General features: G+C 39.2%; 1 protein-coding gene across 1 annotated transcript; it reads left to right on the top strand.

Annotated features, from left to right (window-relative positions):
* The first annotated feature begins 732 nt into the window (after positions 1–732).
* fbxw12 (F-box and WD repeat domain containing 12) lies at positions 733–13,820 on the top strand. Its single transcript, XM_079588792.1, has 10 exons — positions 733–906; positions 1,787–1,824; positions 4,666–4,835; positions 5,165–5,286; positions 7,856–8,062; positions 9,752–9,916; positions 11,445–11,655; positions 13,136–13,314; positions 13,390–13,520; positions 13,616–13,820. The coding sequence occupies exons 1-10, from the start codon at positions 811–813 to the stop codon at positions 13,713–13,715; spliced, it is 1,419 nt and encodes a 472-aa protein (XP_079444918.1). The 5' UTR covers positions 733–810; the 3' UTR covers positions 13,716–13,820.
* Positions 13,821–15,212: the final 1,392 nt, after the last annotated feature.

Genomic DNA, 15,212 nt, shown 5'->3' with positions numbered 1-15,212 from the left:
TTATGGGCCAGCACACACTCCCGGACCCACCGAGCTCTGGGTTATTATGGGCCAGCACACACTCCCGGACCCATCGAGCTCTGGGTTATTATGGGTCAGCACACACTCCTGGACCCACCGAGCTCTGGGTTATTATGGGCCAGCACACACTCCCGGACCCATCGAGCTCTGGGTTATTATGGCCCAGCACACACACTCCCACACCCATCGAGCTCTGGGTTGTTATGGGCCATCACACACTCCCACACCCATCGAGCTCTGGGTTGTTATGGGCCAGCACACACTCCCGGACCCATCGAGCTCTGGATAATTCTTGTAGCCTTTGCCTTTTTGATGTAATAAAACTTTTGTGAAAATTCTCTTGTCTTGTATATATTATAAAAAATATATATTTGTTATTCAACTTCAGCACATAGGCTACATGGGTTAAACTTATGCATGTGTCACAACTACAGATAATTAAGTGTAGATCAAGTTTCCTAAATCTTTTTTTTTTTTTTACCACATTTTTGTACCCTATACCATAAGTGATTTGAAAACAGCAATGTTGAATAGGTGTTGAACAATTTGAAATAGCTGTATTAGACCTATACAAAATTAGTTACATATTGACATTATATTTTAATATGCCACTAAGTGCTTACATTTGTAAATTATTCCAGTCTCTGTGGGGTTGAATAATTGTGATGGCAAGTGTATGTTTACAGGGAACGTAATGTGTGTCCCTGAGGTTCTTCCGTAGAAAACATCATCATGACGTCATCATCCCGAAACTGAAAGTAACAGGCAGCTGCAGTTCTGCTGCGAGAGATGGAGATCTGGCAAAGTTTACCTCTGGACTGTCTGATCAGTGTCTTCTCTCTTCTTCAAGAAGAAGATTTAATCAGAGCATCCACAGTGTGCAAGGTAAGCGACAGGAAATGATGACATCCATGAATCGACGTCGAGTCTAGAAAGATCGAGAGTGATGAGGACAGGCTTTATTATTCTGGACACTCACTGCTTTATTATCCTGAACTGCTTTTGTTTCCATTAGAAAGAGATGCTATTATCCCTAAAGCATACTTTACGGTTGAAGTAACTTGGGTTGATGTTGCGACACGAACTGCACGCTAATTTTTCATTTTCATAAATATATTTGACACATAATCATTTTTGCTTGAATATTGGCGCCGCACTGACAAACTTTAGTGGACATTGAAATGAAAGAACACAATTACATATTACAATATGATCATTATTTAGAAGTAAAAAAGAAAGCCAGGAGGACATATGTTCATATTGCTTCATAAGTAAGTAGAAATCGTGCACACTTGACATTTACTGTACAGACACTACAGTGCTACTTGTCTATATATCACACTGCAAACATGGGATTCAAAATCCAATTTAAACCTGGAAAAACAGAAGATTTTAAGGACGTTAAAAAATGTAAACATAGAAATATACAATTTTCTAGGTAATCATATAATCAAATGTGTGACATTGATCTTGTGATTTCATTGAAACACAAAATATGCTTTTTGAAAAATTCACAATTCCTAACATGGATCATCTGGTTTTCAATGCCAACTCGCTGTTATCATAAAGTATAATATTGTTATTTTCGAATTCATGTACAATTTTCAACTTTGCACTGTAATTGTGATGCTAAAATAAACTGTAAAACAGAATAAAAAGAGCTAAATGGAAGCATTTTCACTAGTGGTCAGAGCTCACTGTTATTGAGTAGTCAGACCTCACTGTACTGTGTTATATCATGCACATTAATAAACTGTTTGTGCAGGATTGGTGCTATGCTGTGCAGACACCGTGGTTGTGGAGGTAAGGCAATAAAGCTTATATAGCATCGCTTAAACTGTAAGATTACAATAATTATCTGTACTGTTAGCTATACAAGGGGTTCAGTGCCGTTTGTGTCTCCAGTAAAGATCATGATCTTAATGCCTTAAAATGTTGATCAGTATCTATTTTAAAGCTGTAGTCATAAATAACACCATTTAAACGATAAGCATATTTAAGGTGATTAATATATATATATATATATATATATATATATATATATATATATATATATATATATATATTTACAGCATTATTTATGACCATATATCACCGTTTTTCACACATCCCCAGGCGTGTGTATCCCATTGTCATGATAAATGAAACACTTACTATAGGTATTTGTGAATTTTTTCCAATGTACATTGTTGGGTATATTAGTAATGACTCTCTAATAATGTATAGAGTTTCTTCAATTACTAGTTTTAACAATTATAATAAATGTTTTTAGCAGGTTTTTAGTCTCTCTATACGCTATACTGAAGAGGGGGAGAAAAAAAATCCAATAAAATTGATTTTCTGAAAATATGAATCGATTTGACCTACCAACTCGATTTTTAAATCAAACCGATTTTTTGCCCAGCCCTACTCTCAAGTTATTGTTTAACTCTCCTAATGAAAGTTAAATGGCATATATATATATATACCATACAGCAGTCATCACTTCTTTGGAGGGACAACAACTTTGTGAGAAATATTATAGTAACTGTCTATTTGACAAATTTTGTCTTTCAAATTGTATGTGGTCAGCACGTCCACTCTGTTAAGAGAGATATTAAAGTCAGTAGAAAACCCATATTTTTAAAACGACAGTTTGAAACCCATGCCGTTCTCTATTTGATAAAGCGTGAGCTTCTCGTGTTAAATCATCGGACACTGAGAGCAGACAGTGAATGTGAAAGTAAGTTATGTTTAGAGTTGAAGAAAGTCTATTTACAGTTCTTCAGTAACGTTTTACTGGTTCTGATCAAAACCCAGTTCAAACTAAATGAATATTGTAACTTGTTGTATGAGATTTTCATCCGTCCATTTTTATACCACTCGTCCTGTTATTACTTAGTCCACTCTATTAAGCAGTTTTTGTTTTAATAATTTCATAAAAATAGCACAAAACCCCCCCGAATAATTCAGTGACAATGAAAATGTATTGGAGTATCAGTGATATACTTTAAACCGTAAACAAAAACACCTTTTAGGCATTTCTATCTGAGAACAAAACATGTCAAATTATGCGTTTGTAAAAAGTACAATTCATATAAATGTATATTCTTTTAAAAGGACAAATGCCCATATATTAAAATCTAAATTACAATAGTATTTTAAACTGTTGTTTTTTGTCCCTGTGGACATTTTTGATCTTCATTTCATTGGTTTTGTTTAATAAATGGTTGCATTTATTTACAGTGCTATGCATAAGTTTAGACACCCATGCTAAAGTTGACTAAAAAGAGGAATAAAAAATCATCTTTTGGAAATTGAACTTAATGCCTTAATTTAAAAAAATAGGAAAAATCCAACCTTTAAGGACACCAATTTTCTTTGTGAATGAATAATGTATCGTAAATAAATAAATGTTCTTCCTTAAAATACAGGGTGCATAAGTTTGGACACCCCTATGTTAAACTCCCATAGAGGCAGGCAGATTTTTATTTTTAAAGGCCAGTTACTATATGGATCCAGGATACTCAGCATCCTGATAAAGTTCCCTTGGCCTCTGGAATTAAAATAGCCCCACATCATCACACACCCTTCACCATACCTGGAGATTGGCATGGAGTACTTTTCATAAGATCATCTCTCAATGCAAATCAAACCAGCTGTTAGGCTAACTGAAATAAAACCATGCCAATCTCCAGGTATGGTGAAGGGTATGTGATGATGTGGGGCTATTTTAATTCCAAAGGCCAGGGGAACTTTATCAGGATGCAGAGTATCCTGGATCCATGAAGTAACTGGCCTTTAAAAATAAAAATCTGCCTGCCTCTATGGGAGTTTAACATAGGGGTGTCCAAACTTATGCACCCTGTATTTTAAGGAAGAACATTTATTTATTTACGATACATTATTCATTCACAACGAAAATTGGTGTCCTTAAAGGTTGGATTTTTCCTATTTTTTTAAATTAAGGCATTAAGTTCAATTTCCAAAAGATGATTTTTTATTCCTCTTTTTAGTCAACTTTAGCATGGGTGTCTAAACTTATGCATAGCACTGTACCTGAGCTTGAGCGAAATCTTTTTTCGAATGTTTTGTTTATTTATATTTTGCACCTTAAAATACAAAATGACAAAAATAATAATAACAAAACATAAAATATATAATCAAAAATAAGACAAAATATGATCAATTCAATGATGTGCAGGAAGAGGCAAAAAACCCCAACTGGGCTTATTTAACGCCTCCACCGATAGACATAATTACAATAAAATCAAAACAAAAAACATAAAAAACAAAAACATTATACTACATAAAAGTAACAACAAACTAGTGAAATACATATATCCATAACAAACACACAAAACACACATGCACATACATGTATACATGCACATACCATCAACACATTTTAAAGACGATTACAATAATGGAAATAATAAACAATAAATATGATCATAACATAAAATAAAATAAAAAATAAAATAATATCTATATTAAAAATTTAGAACAGCAGTTAAATGGGCAGTTTTACATCACCGCATCATGATCAATGATTTTTCTTGTAAAACTGAAGTGTGTGATGTCCAGATAGCACTGAACGCCAGGATGAGCCAGCGGTCAGCTTAGGATGTGATATCTTGTGGTCATCACCGCGTCCTTGTGCAGGAGAATGTGTCTGCAGAGATGGAGTTTCTGCAATGTTTCCCAGCATCTCTCACACACCGGGACACACTCGTGGAAAGCGTATTACCTGCGCCGCTCTCACCTGGAGATGAAGATGAAGAGCGGCAGGTCGTGTGCAGACTACACGTGCAAAACCCTACGAGGACATGAAGGCAAGCGATCAAACACGAGCTATAATGCAGACCACACATTCTCCTCGGGGGATCTTAGGATATAATCTGACAGTAAAGATAGGAAGTGGTGTGTAGACCTGGAATAATAACTGCAAGTGCTTGGAAAACTGTTTGCTAAACATATTTGCTAAAACAACAATTACTCTGTGGCTCTGGTGACATTCATGCTTTCTCTGGCTCTGAACGCAGCAAATAGGCAGTTTAGTTTTCCAGAATACATGTACTGCACATGTAAATGAATATGTGAATTCGTATTATTAATCTGAACTCAGACTGGGTTGAGTGTTTGAGATGCTGTTCATCCGCAGGCAGGGTTGTTGGGCTAGCGTACCTGTCTGGGAACGACGGCCGCTCAGATGTGTGGAGCAGCTCTCCGGTGGTCTGCAGTGCATCGACTGACGGGACCGTCAAAGCGTGGGACATTCACAAGGTATCGCAGGCTCTCTCGTTCACGAGACCTGACGAAAGTGTGGATCTCCAGAAACACAAGACATATATCAGCCGCAAATCAAGAAAGAGAAAGCAGAGCAGCTTTACACAAGCAGAGTTTGACTCTTAGCCCATGGTTTACTCACCCTGAAGCCATCCTCGTACACGACTCTTCATTCAGAAGAATATAATCAGAGTTATATTGAGATATATCCTGGCTCTTCCAAGCTTTATAATGGCAGTGAGTGGAGGATGAGATTTTGAAGCTCTGTGGGTTAACATATCCATATTTATAACTTTATCAATTAAAATAACTAGCTTCCGGCAGACGGCATACGCAAGTCGACTTACGCCACAAGAGTAACACTTAAAGGATTAGTTCACTTTAAAAAAAACTTTTGCTGATAATTTACTCACTTATTATGTCATTATCATGATTATGTCATCCGAGATGTCCATGTCTTTCTTTCTTCAGTGGAAAAGAAATGAAGGTTTTTGATGAACACATTTCTCCATATAATGGACGTCAATGGGCCCCAAACGGGTCAAGGTTCAGATGACAGTGTCAGCGCCGCTTCAACGGGCTTTAAACGACACCAGACGATGAATACGGGTCTTATCTAGCGAAACCATCGTCATTTCACAAATAAATAAAAAAGTTTGAGTTTTATAAGCACAAGCGCTCGCCTTGCTCTGTTCTGTGATGCGCGTTTGTGACATCACGTAATACACAGTTACGTTGAAAAGGTCACGCTTCTGTGTGAATATGTGTAAATATTCTTTTAGGCTTTTTAATATTCCAACACCCAGGATACGCACACGCAATGGGCATTTTAAACGATAAACTGACACAAAGACATTTGAATATGTGTGTATGGTCCTCCTTCCGCACATCTGTAAACACTGACTCGTCAAGCGTGACCTTTACAACGTAACTGCGTATTACGTGACGTCACGAACGCGCATCACAGAACAGAGCAAGGCGAGCGTTTGTGCTTATAAAACTTAAACTTTTTTATTTATTTGTGAAATGACGATGGTTTCGCTAGATAAGACCCGTATTCATCGTCTGGTGTCGTTTAAAGCCCGTTGAAGCGGCGCGGACACTGTCATCTGGACCTTGACCCGTTTGGGGCCCATTGACGTCCATTATATGGAGAAATGTGTTCATCAAAAAACTTAATTTCTTTTCCACTGAAGAAAGAAAGACATGGACATCTTGGATGACATCGGGGTGAGTAAATTATCAGCAAAAGTTTTTTTAAAGTGAAGTAATCCTCTAAGCTTAAACAAATACATCTGGGCATCAAACTCAATCTCTCTTTACAGTTTCTCCTGTTAGACTTCTAACTCGTGAGCGGTGTTTTGCTCCATCTCCATGCGTCGGGTCAAGTGTTACTCTATCGACGGAAACCGCTGTGTACGGCCGTTACTGGAAGCTGTATTTGATAAAGTTTTAAATATGGATATTTTTCTTACACAAACGCACGGCTTCACTTCAGAAGGCCTTTATTAACCCACGCAGAGCCAGTTCCAGCACTTTTATGGACTTCAAAATCTAGGATGGCTTGAGTAAATCACGGGGTAATCTTCATTTCTGGGTGAACTATCCCTTTATGTTGGCAAAACTAAGCAGATATGGGGAAAAACCCTTGGGAGAAACCCTAAATCTGATGGAATATTATATGAAATACATATTTTAAATATTTGTATGTGTTCCACCATTGTATACAGCAGGGTGACTGTACATGATCTCATATTTATTATGCATAAAGAAACTGAAGCCTATTGTTAGAACTATTGTGTGTTATGACATTATTTTTTATGACAATTGACCGTTCGCAAAGACCCGCCCCCCTTAGTTACTGTCGCTATGTCCGACAAGCTACGCCGCTCTCTCTCACACACACACACACACACACACACACACACACACACACACACACACACACACACACACACACACACACACACACACACACACACACACACACACACACACACACACACACACACACACACACACACACACACACACACCATGTTCTCACGCAGTGAGAAACACATCGTGGAGCAGAGAGGACACTGACAACACACTGACAGACACAGACCAGCTTACTTTTCAGTTACTTTTGATATTAAACATATTAAACAAAGTCTCACCTTTCAAATTTGGTAATTTTTTTAAAAGAAATGTAAACAATAAATAGCGTTTTGTGGCTCTTTAATGTGTGTGACAGAACGCTGTTGCCTCAGTTAAAGCTGCTCGTGAACCGATCATCTCTTCCTTCTAGTTCATTTATAGCATCAAATAAACATGAATGAACATCAGAAGGAATGTTGTTTTAACCGCGGAAAGGCGTCAGTACACTCCGCTTCTCAAGTTCAAATCCTCCCGTGTTAATCTACTAACTCTCCTGACGGCTTTGGCCGACAAAATGGCGGATGGCAAAGTATGATTGGTCAGATCACCTGTCAATCAAGCTCCCTGCGAAGGGTCAATTAAGCGCATTATAATGGAAGTTTGTCAGTTTCTGATGCAGCTGTCCAGTAACTGTGGTCTTGTGCAGGGTGTCAGTGTGTGGTCGAGTCCGGTCCAGAGCCCCATGCAGGACATCACAGTGGACCCGGGGCAGTGTGTGGCCGTCACGTCCGACAGCTCGGGGACTATCAAAGCCTGGAAGGGCTCCAGCGGAGAGGAGCTGGCCTGCTTCACGTCTGGGTTCTCCAAGACCACACTACTGTCTTTCAGACACAAAGACAGCTCTTTTCTCATGGTAGGCTGTCGTTTACATGTGGCGGCACAATCAGTATGTAGTGTGTACTGTAGAAGTCAAAATTGCTTGAATCCAACAGTTTTCTCTATCAGATTTACATTTTTTATAATTTTTTATTTTATTTTATAAAAAAACTAAAGCTAAAACTAAAATAAAGCACCTAAAAGCTGTCACAAAGAACCGGGAAAAAGTAATGATTATGAATATGTCAAATATAGTGTTTTCTGTGTCGGCAGCAGAGATGAAGTTGACGATGCTGACTCGCGATCTTCGCAGTAGTGAACGCGGCAGAGAGAAATCCACATTTCATACGGATTACATGGTTTTCTTTGGTTTTGAATTGTTCTGTTTAAAAGTATGATTTCAAGCGTTCTGTAGATAATAGATATATTTCTCAGGTCTGTGAGGCGAGTAGGCTGTGCTGAGTTTCGGTTCATTTATGAGACGAGCTCCAGTTAATGCGCCGGCGCCTCCGTGTTGTTGTGATATCTATTATCTGCTTTACTTATTATTTATTAAATACAGGCAATTGGTTGATGAAACATTGATTAAAATTAAGATACAATTAATACAAAACGAAATTCACTTTAAAGAAAGGCTTTGTGCTTTCTGTTTGAGTTCTCTGGGAAAGTTTTAAAGTCTTTTAGTGCCGCTTTCAGAACTGTCGTGTCCGTAACATCGTTATTTCCTCATAAATGCGAACACGAAAAATAAATGAAAATGAATATTCTATGTTCTGTGGAGAGCATAGCTTGGACAGCTTACATTAGTAACTACAGGACATCGTCTTTCAAAACATGACCTGCACGAAAGAGAAAAATAATGAATGCGTCATTGTACCCGGCACTTCTGAAAATGCTCTTCCGAATGCGTCTCTGTCTCCAGCACGTCAAACCAAACTGACGCCCATGGGTTTACACTTCACAAACGTTTCTTTTCATCTTCCGTCTTAGGGACTTTTCAGTGGAGGAGACTAAATATTTACTAAATGTTGCCTAAAAAAGCTTTTCTGACTATATGTGTTCAATGTTTAGTCTGCCTGCTGTGTTTCATCGTGTTCTTGGTTCAGTCCCTGTGACCTAGCTTCCCCCAGTCAGTTTAATTAGTGACGTCATTCCCTTGTTCATTTGCTAATCAAGCTGCTTTGCTAGCTCCATGTATGTAGTCCCTGTTCTCCCTCAGGATACGTTTACACGACGATGATGTGCTTAAAATGGAGAAGATTTTCTGCGCACATTTTTCCGTGTGTAGACGACGCCATTGTCACACGGATCCGCGGAAACGACTGAAAGCTCTGTATTCTGCTGCCAGGCCAGTAGATGGCGATGAAACACTATAGACTGAACACGTAATACGCATGTGTGTCACGTCATCGTCTTCAGAGATTCACGTTTTTGTTGTTTACACGGAGACCGGTTTCAAAAACATGCACTTTGAAACCCGTTTTCAAGTTTGCATTTTCAGGACCCCAAAAATAATATGTAAATGAACGGCCAAACCACATAAAAACTTTACGTTTATAGTTGAAAACATTGTCGTGTAAACAGCCCCTCAGTCTTCGTCCGTTCTCGTTAATGACAGCGTTCATGTTTGTGTGTGTTTCTCCTGAGATCTTATTTCCCCGAGTAAAGCCCTTCTCCTTGTCGTGTGTTTTGCTATTACGTAACAATATGTCCTCCTCATGTTTAGGTGGGAACTGTTGCAGGGTCCCTGCTCGTCCTGACCTGCCCTGCACTGTGTGAAGTCTCGAGGCACGTGGTGTGCGACTCCTTCAGGCTAAACCTCCTCCTCTCATCGCCAGATAACAAATGGATATTCACGGCCTCCAAAGAAAACTTTAACTCGAGCCCAAAGGTGAGCCAAGCACTCGCGATTAGTTTCAGTCCATTTCACCGCTGGTATAAATCAGATTTCACCGCTGGAATAGATCAGATTTCACCGCTGGTATAGATCAGATTTCACCGCTGGTATAGATCAGATTTCACCGCTGGTATAGACCAGATTTCACCGCTGGTATAGATCATATTTCACCGCTGGTATAGATCAGATTTTACCGCTGGAATAGATCAGATTTCACCGCTGGTATAGATCAGATTTCACCGCTGGTATAGATCAGATTTCACCGCTGGTATAGATCAGATTTCACCGCTGGAATAGATCAGATTTCACCGCTGGTATAGATCAGATTTCACCGCTGGAATAGATCAGATTTTACCGCTGGTATAGATCAGATTTCACCGCTGGTATAGATCAGATTTCACCGCTGGTATAGATCAGATTTCACCGCTGGTATAGATCAGATTTCACTGCTGGAATAGATCAGATTTCACCGCTGGTATAGATCAGATTTCACCGCTGGAATAGATCAGATTTCACCGCTGGTATAGATCAGATTTCACCGCTGGTATAGATCAGATTTCACCGCTGGTATAGATCAGATTTCACTGCTGGAATAGATCAGATTTCACCGCTGGTATAGATCAGATTTCACCGCTGGAATAGATCAGATTTCACCGCTGGAATAGATCAGATTTCACCGCTGGTATAGATCAGATTTCACCGCTGGTATAGATCAGATTTCACTGCTGGAATAGATCAGATTTCACTGCTGGAATAGATCAGATTTCACCGCTGGTATAGATCAGATTTCACCGCTGGAATAGATCAGAAAGCGAGCACTACAGTGGGTTCCAGATATAAAACCCCCAAATCTAAATCTTTTTTATATAACATATAAACCTTTCAAGACAGAGCTGCCATCTAATATACACTTCTGCAGAAACCGCAAGTGTAATTTCAACTTCATTTGTTAAAAATAATGATTAATAGTCAAATTCTCAGTGGAAAAACTATAGCAATAGCTACACAGTCCCATAAAGCACTGTAATGGAGATAATTACAGTTGAATATGTAAGTCAGAAGTGCAAAAGTAGGCTATAAACTGCACTACGGCCATCATCACTAACTTCAGTCCGTATGTAAAAACATTTCCTCTTATAGTTTGAGTTATAGTTTTCAAGAGCGTGATTATGAACACGAGGTTGTGAAAGTGAGTAGATGAGTTCCCCTGTTCGATGTGATGATGTTTAATGTCCCGACAACATCTGTAGTCCCAGTACTCGGATGTATTTTATGTCACAGAATAATATGTACAAATATCTCAAGCTTGTGTTCACCACAGATCTTATTTCAGGCATTTAACCAAAAACCCATAAAAAACCCATTGACTTTGAGACAACAGAACCAGAAGTGCTAAATGCAACTAGTTTCCATGGTTTGGCGTACACAAATACATCATCCCTGCAGCATCACAACACTACAATACCCCGTTTGACTGCATGTTTAAGTTAGTTTGTAAAGACTGACAGCATGTGTTTGACAGGTTTTCTACAGTGAGAGTGTGTGTTGTCCTGCTGAAGACGAGGACAGTGTGTGTGGTAGTCTGCCCGTGTCGGGCTGTTTGGCCGCCGTCTTCCTCCCGTCTCAACCGGCACGACTCGCAGTGATCCAGTCCGATGGCCTCTTCACCAACAAAACACTCGCAGTCTTCGACCTGGCCTTGAAGGAGTCCAAATACAAAAAGGAACCGCAAGGTTAGCCTTAGAAATCTATTGCTTTTCTTGCCGTAGGTTTCATTTAAAGGTGACATGTAATATAAATCTATGGTGTCCAATGTTTCTGTGAAGTTTCAGCTCAATTCCCCCAGATAGTTTATTAGAGCTCGTCAAATTTGCCCCTTTTTGGGTGTGCACAAAAACGTGCTGTTTGTGTATGTCCCTTTAAATGCAAATGAGCTGCAGCTCCGCCCCCGTTCAGAAGAGGGCGGAGCCTATACACACGCTTCAGATACTCCGGCAGTAACAAAACACACGACTCTCACTCATCCAGAATCTCAGAAATAACCAGTAGCGAGTTACATTGATTCATCTCATGTTTAACTTTTACACAAGTTGACAGTTCCCTGAGGTCTTTATAAGACAACTGTGACATTCTTTGGTCCAATAGTGTTCAGTGCTCGTCTGTGCGACAGAACAGTTTCGAACTTTTGCCATTGCGTTAGAACTGGTCACTGTTGTTGCTTGTGAAACCAAATGGCGGGTCTGTGTGTGTAAACGTGCAGACTAAGGGCCGGTAATGTTATAATAAGATCCTCTTCCTACGTCAGAAGGAGAGCGAAATCAGATCGGCTCCCGATACTCACGTTTTCTGGGTCGGTAGATGCACCCGATTATAGCACTTAAACACAGAAAAAGTTTGATTCACATGATATGTCCCCTTTAATGCTATATTTGTTGTTTACAATCTTCACGGACCTACAAATTACAATTGAATAGGCCTGTCACGATAACTACTTTTTGTTGTGCGATATATTGGCCATTTTAAGCCACTGAATATATAATCATAATATAACAGCATGCAAGTGGGCCTTCACACTTTCAAATCACAACAACCCATTAATTCTTTAGATCATGGAAATAAAGTGTCAAAAAATTAAATATCCTAAATAAAAAAACAATAAAATAAATAGTAAATAAACATAAAAAAAAATAAATAAATTCCATTTACAGATTTTTCCCTGGCTTTCTTTTCTTCTGTAAAGTAAAGCTGCACACACACTATTGCTGAGAACACAAACGCTGGATGAAGAGCGGCACAGATCCTCAACAGGCCTGATCTCCTGATAAAACTATTTACGCCGTGACGTTTATATCTGCACCAGAACAGTGGATTGCAGCTTTGAAATCAAGTGCATTTGGACTTGTTCTTTCTAACTGTCTGTAGTTGTCAGGAAAACACTATAACGGCCCAAAGACGCCTTTTTTCCACCTCTCTGTGTGAATAAAACTATTCATCATGAAGGAACTGCCGAGCCACACTTTTGCACGATAGGCAAAATGTTGGTGACATTCATTATCATGTATACATAATATGGCGATATATTGCGTCACCAAAACTGATTAAAGTCATGTACATATATTGTGCGATAAGTCGATATATTGATTATTGCGACAGGGCTACAATTAAAAGTATTATGATGCACAGTTTCCTGACTGTCATGCCGTCCCGATGCAGCTCAGCAAGTGGCGTGTTTCGCGGTGGAGCTGAGCCAGCGGTCAGACGTGGTTCTCGAGGCGAGAGGGCACAGCACTCTTCTGGTTGCAGACGGGAACCATCTGAAGGTCTACACGTTTAAAGGAGACCTTGTTGCTAGCTTTCAAGACCATTTACAGCCAATCGCGGCTCTTTGTGTGGTAAGCTGTCTGAGCACTCGCCGCACCAGTTCCCTGTGAACGTCTCGCTCATGAAGAGTTGTGCTGACCCCGCAGGACAGTTTCCGGGTGGTGACCGCATCTCGAGACCTGTCTCTCAGAGTCCTGACCTGGAGAAGTGACCCGGAGCATGGGCTGACCCTCGAGAGCCAGTATCACCTGCTCGGAGGATCCCTCACACGGTCCAGGTACAGCGCCAACACCGTATAACACGTGATGTTCATGTGCTGTACTTACAGGTATTTTGTAAATGGACTTTTCTTCTTCTTTCTTCTCTGTGTAGAGGATTCACCAGCGTTGCGTGTGATTATTCCAGTATTGTGGCCTCTGTGGAGTCACTGGATGGGAAGGATGTTTTGAAGGCTTATACCTTTGATTTCTGAAACCACCAAATGTATTCAGATCGATTCACTCACTGACCAGATCCATGTTCTGCCAAAGATGATCTTGCATTGATGAGACAATAAAAAAGTATTTTCAAACAACTCAAACTGTTAAAGGGCTGTAATTATTTGCATAAAACATAACTTTTCTTCTTTGCAATAAGCTAATCTTCAGTTAGCGTACATATGGAGTCAAAATAGGGCCATATATATCTGCAAAATAAATCAATGTTTCGCAAAAAAAAAAAATGTTTTGCAAAAAAAAAAAAAGTTTTGCAAAAAAAAATAGAGTATTGAGGAAAAAAAATGCTTTTTTGCAAGTAAAATAAAATAATTGCAAAAGAAAAGTTAACCACTGAGAGAAAAAATAAAGTTTAGCAAAGTAAAACTTCAGCAGCATTGACTGCAACACATATTTCCCTTTGCGCCGCTCCTTTAAATCCGCGTTTCTGTCATCCGTGCCTCTGCGGTGCACGCTTTCCTTTGCGCTTCCTTTTTCTTTGCGCCTCGCTTTGTGTCCCTGATTTGACGTGGGGGGTGGGGTCAAGAGGTTGGGGTGTGTACAAGGGACGAAGGCGCGTCCTTCTCGCCTACGTCATCAGCGCGAGCCCCAGAACGGCTCAAAGAGCCTTCAAAAGAACGGCTCTTTTGGCTCTTTTTAAATATTTAGTCAGTTTTAAGAAGCCAGCTTGGGAGCATCTTAGTTTATCCTCACTGGGAGGAATGATGAGGTGAGATTTGTAGTCAAATAATTAAAACTCAGATATCACACACCAATAGTTGAATTATTCTGAAATATTGATTATTACCTCATTTGTCATGTGTGGACTATATTCCATTGCACAACATCCCTCTGCTTAGGAAGTGACATCACTATTTTGGATTTACCTTTAGTACAAAGTGTGTGTATGTGTAAAGCTATGTTGACTTATGTTATTCATACAATACCTAACGTTACTCACAAATAAACATCAAAAACAAAGCCGGCTGCAATGAATTTCTGTGCAAAACAGCTTTTACTACAAACACTTCCACACAAGAACATTTTGATAAAAAACAAAATTTTTTTAAAGTTTTAAATATATACTGTAGATGAAATTAGAATAAATAAAATGGAAATGTCTACATACAATCCACTATTACTACTGTAAACTTTGCAAATAGGACATCACCCGATGATCGATGATGTAATATGGTTATGTATGATCAACTCTGGAAATATTCCTTCATTCAAAAAACGTAATTTGATTTAAGGATGGAGATTGCACAGGAAAGTAAAGTGAGTGAGTGAAAGCAATTGGGACATTGCTTAATTTGTATTATCTTATTGGTGTCGTGCTACAGACATAATTTAAATATTATGCAGGAAACAGAAATCCGATCAGTTATCCAGATACATTTGTTAATATGAACAAATGTAAACGCACGGTGTCCTGATTGGCTAATGATCCGATCTGCTTGATCAGATCATGGTGATCGCATGTTAATGCCAAGTGT

Source organism: Phoxinus phoxinus (assembly GCF_949152265.1).
Source record: "Phoxinus phoxinus genome assembly, chromosome: 18".
In the NCBI taxonomy this organism is placed as follows: Eukaryota; Metazoa; Chordata; class Actinopteri; order Cypriniformes; family Leuciscidae; genus Phoxinus; species Phoxinus phoxinus.
The sequence above is the reverse complement of the archived record's forward strand: the minus strand, read 5'-3'. Positions and strand labels throughout refer to the sequence as shown.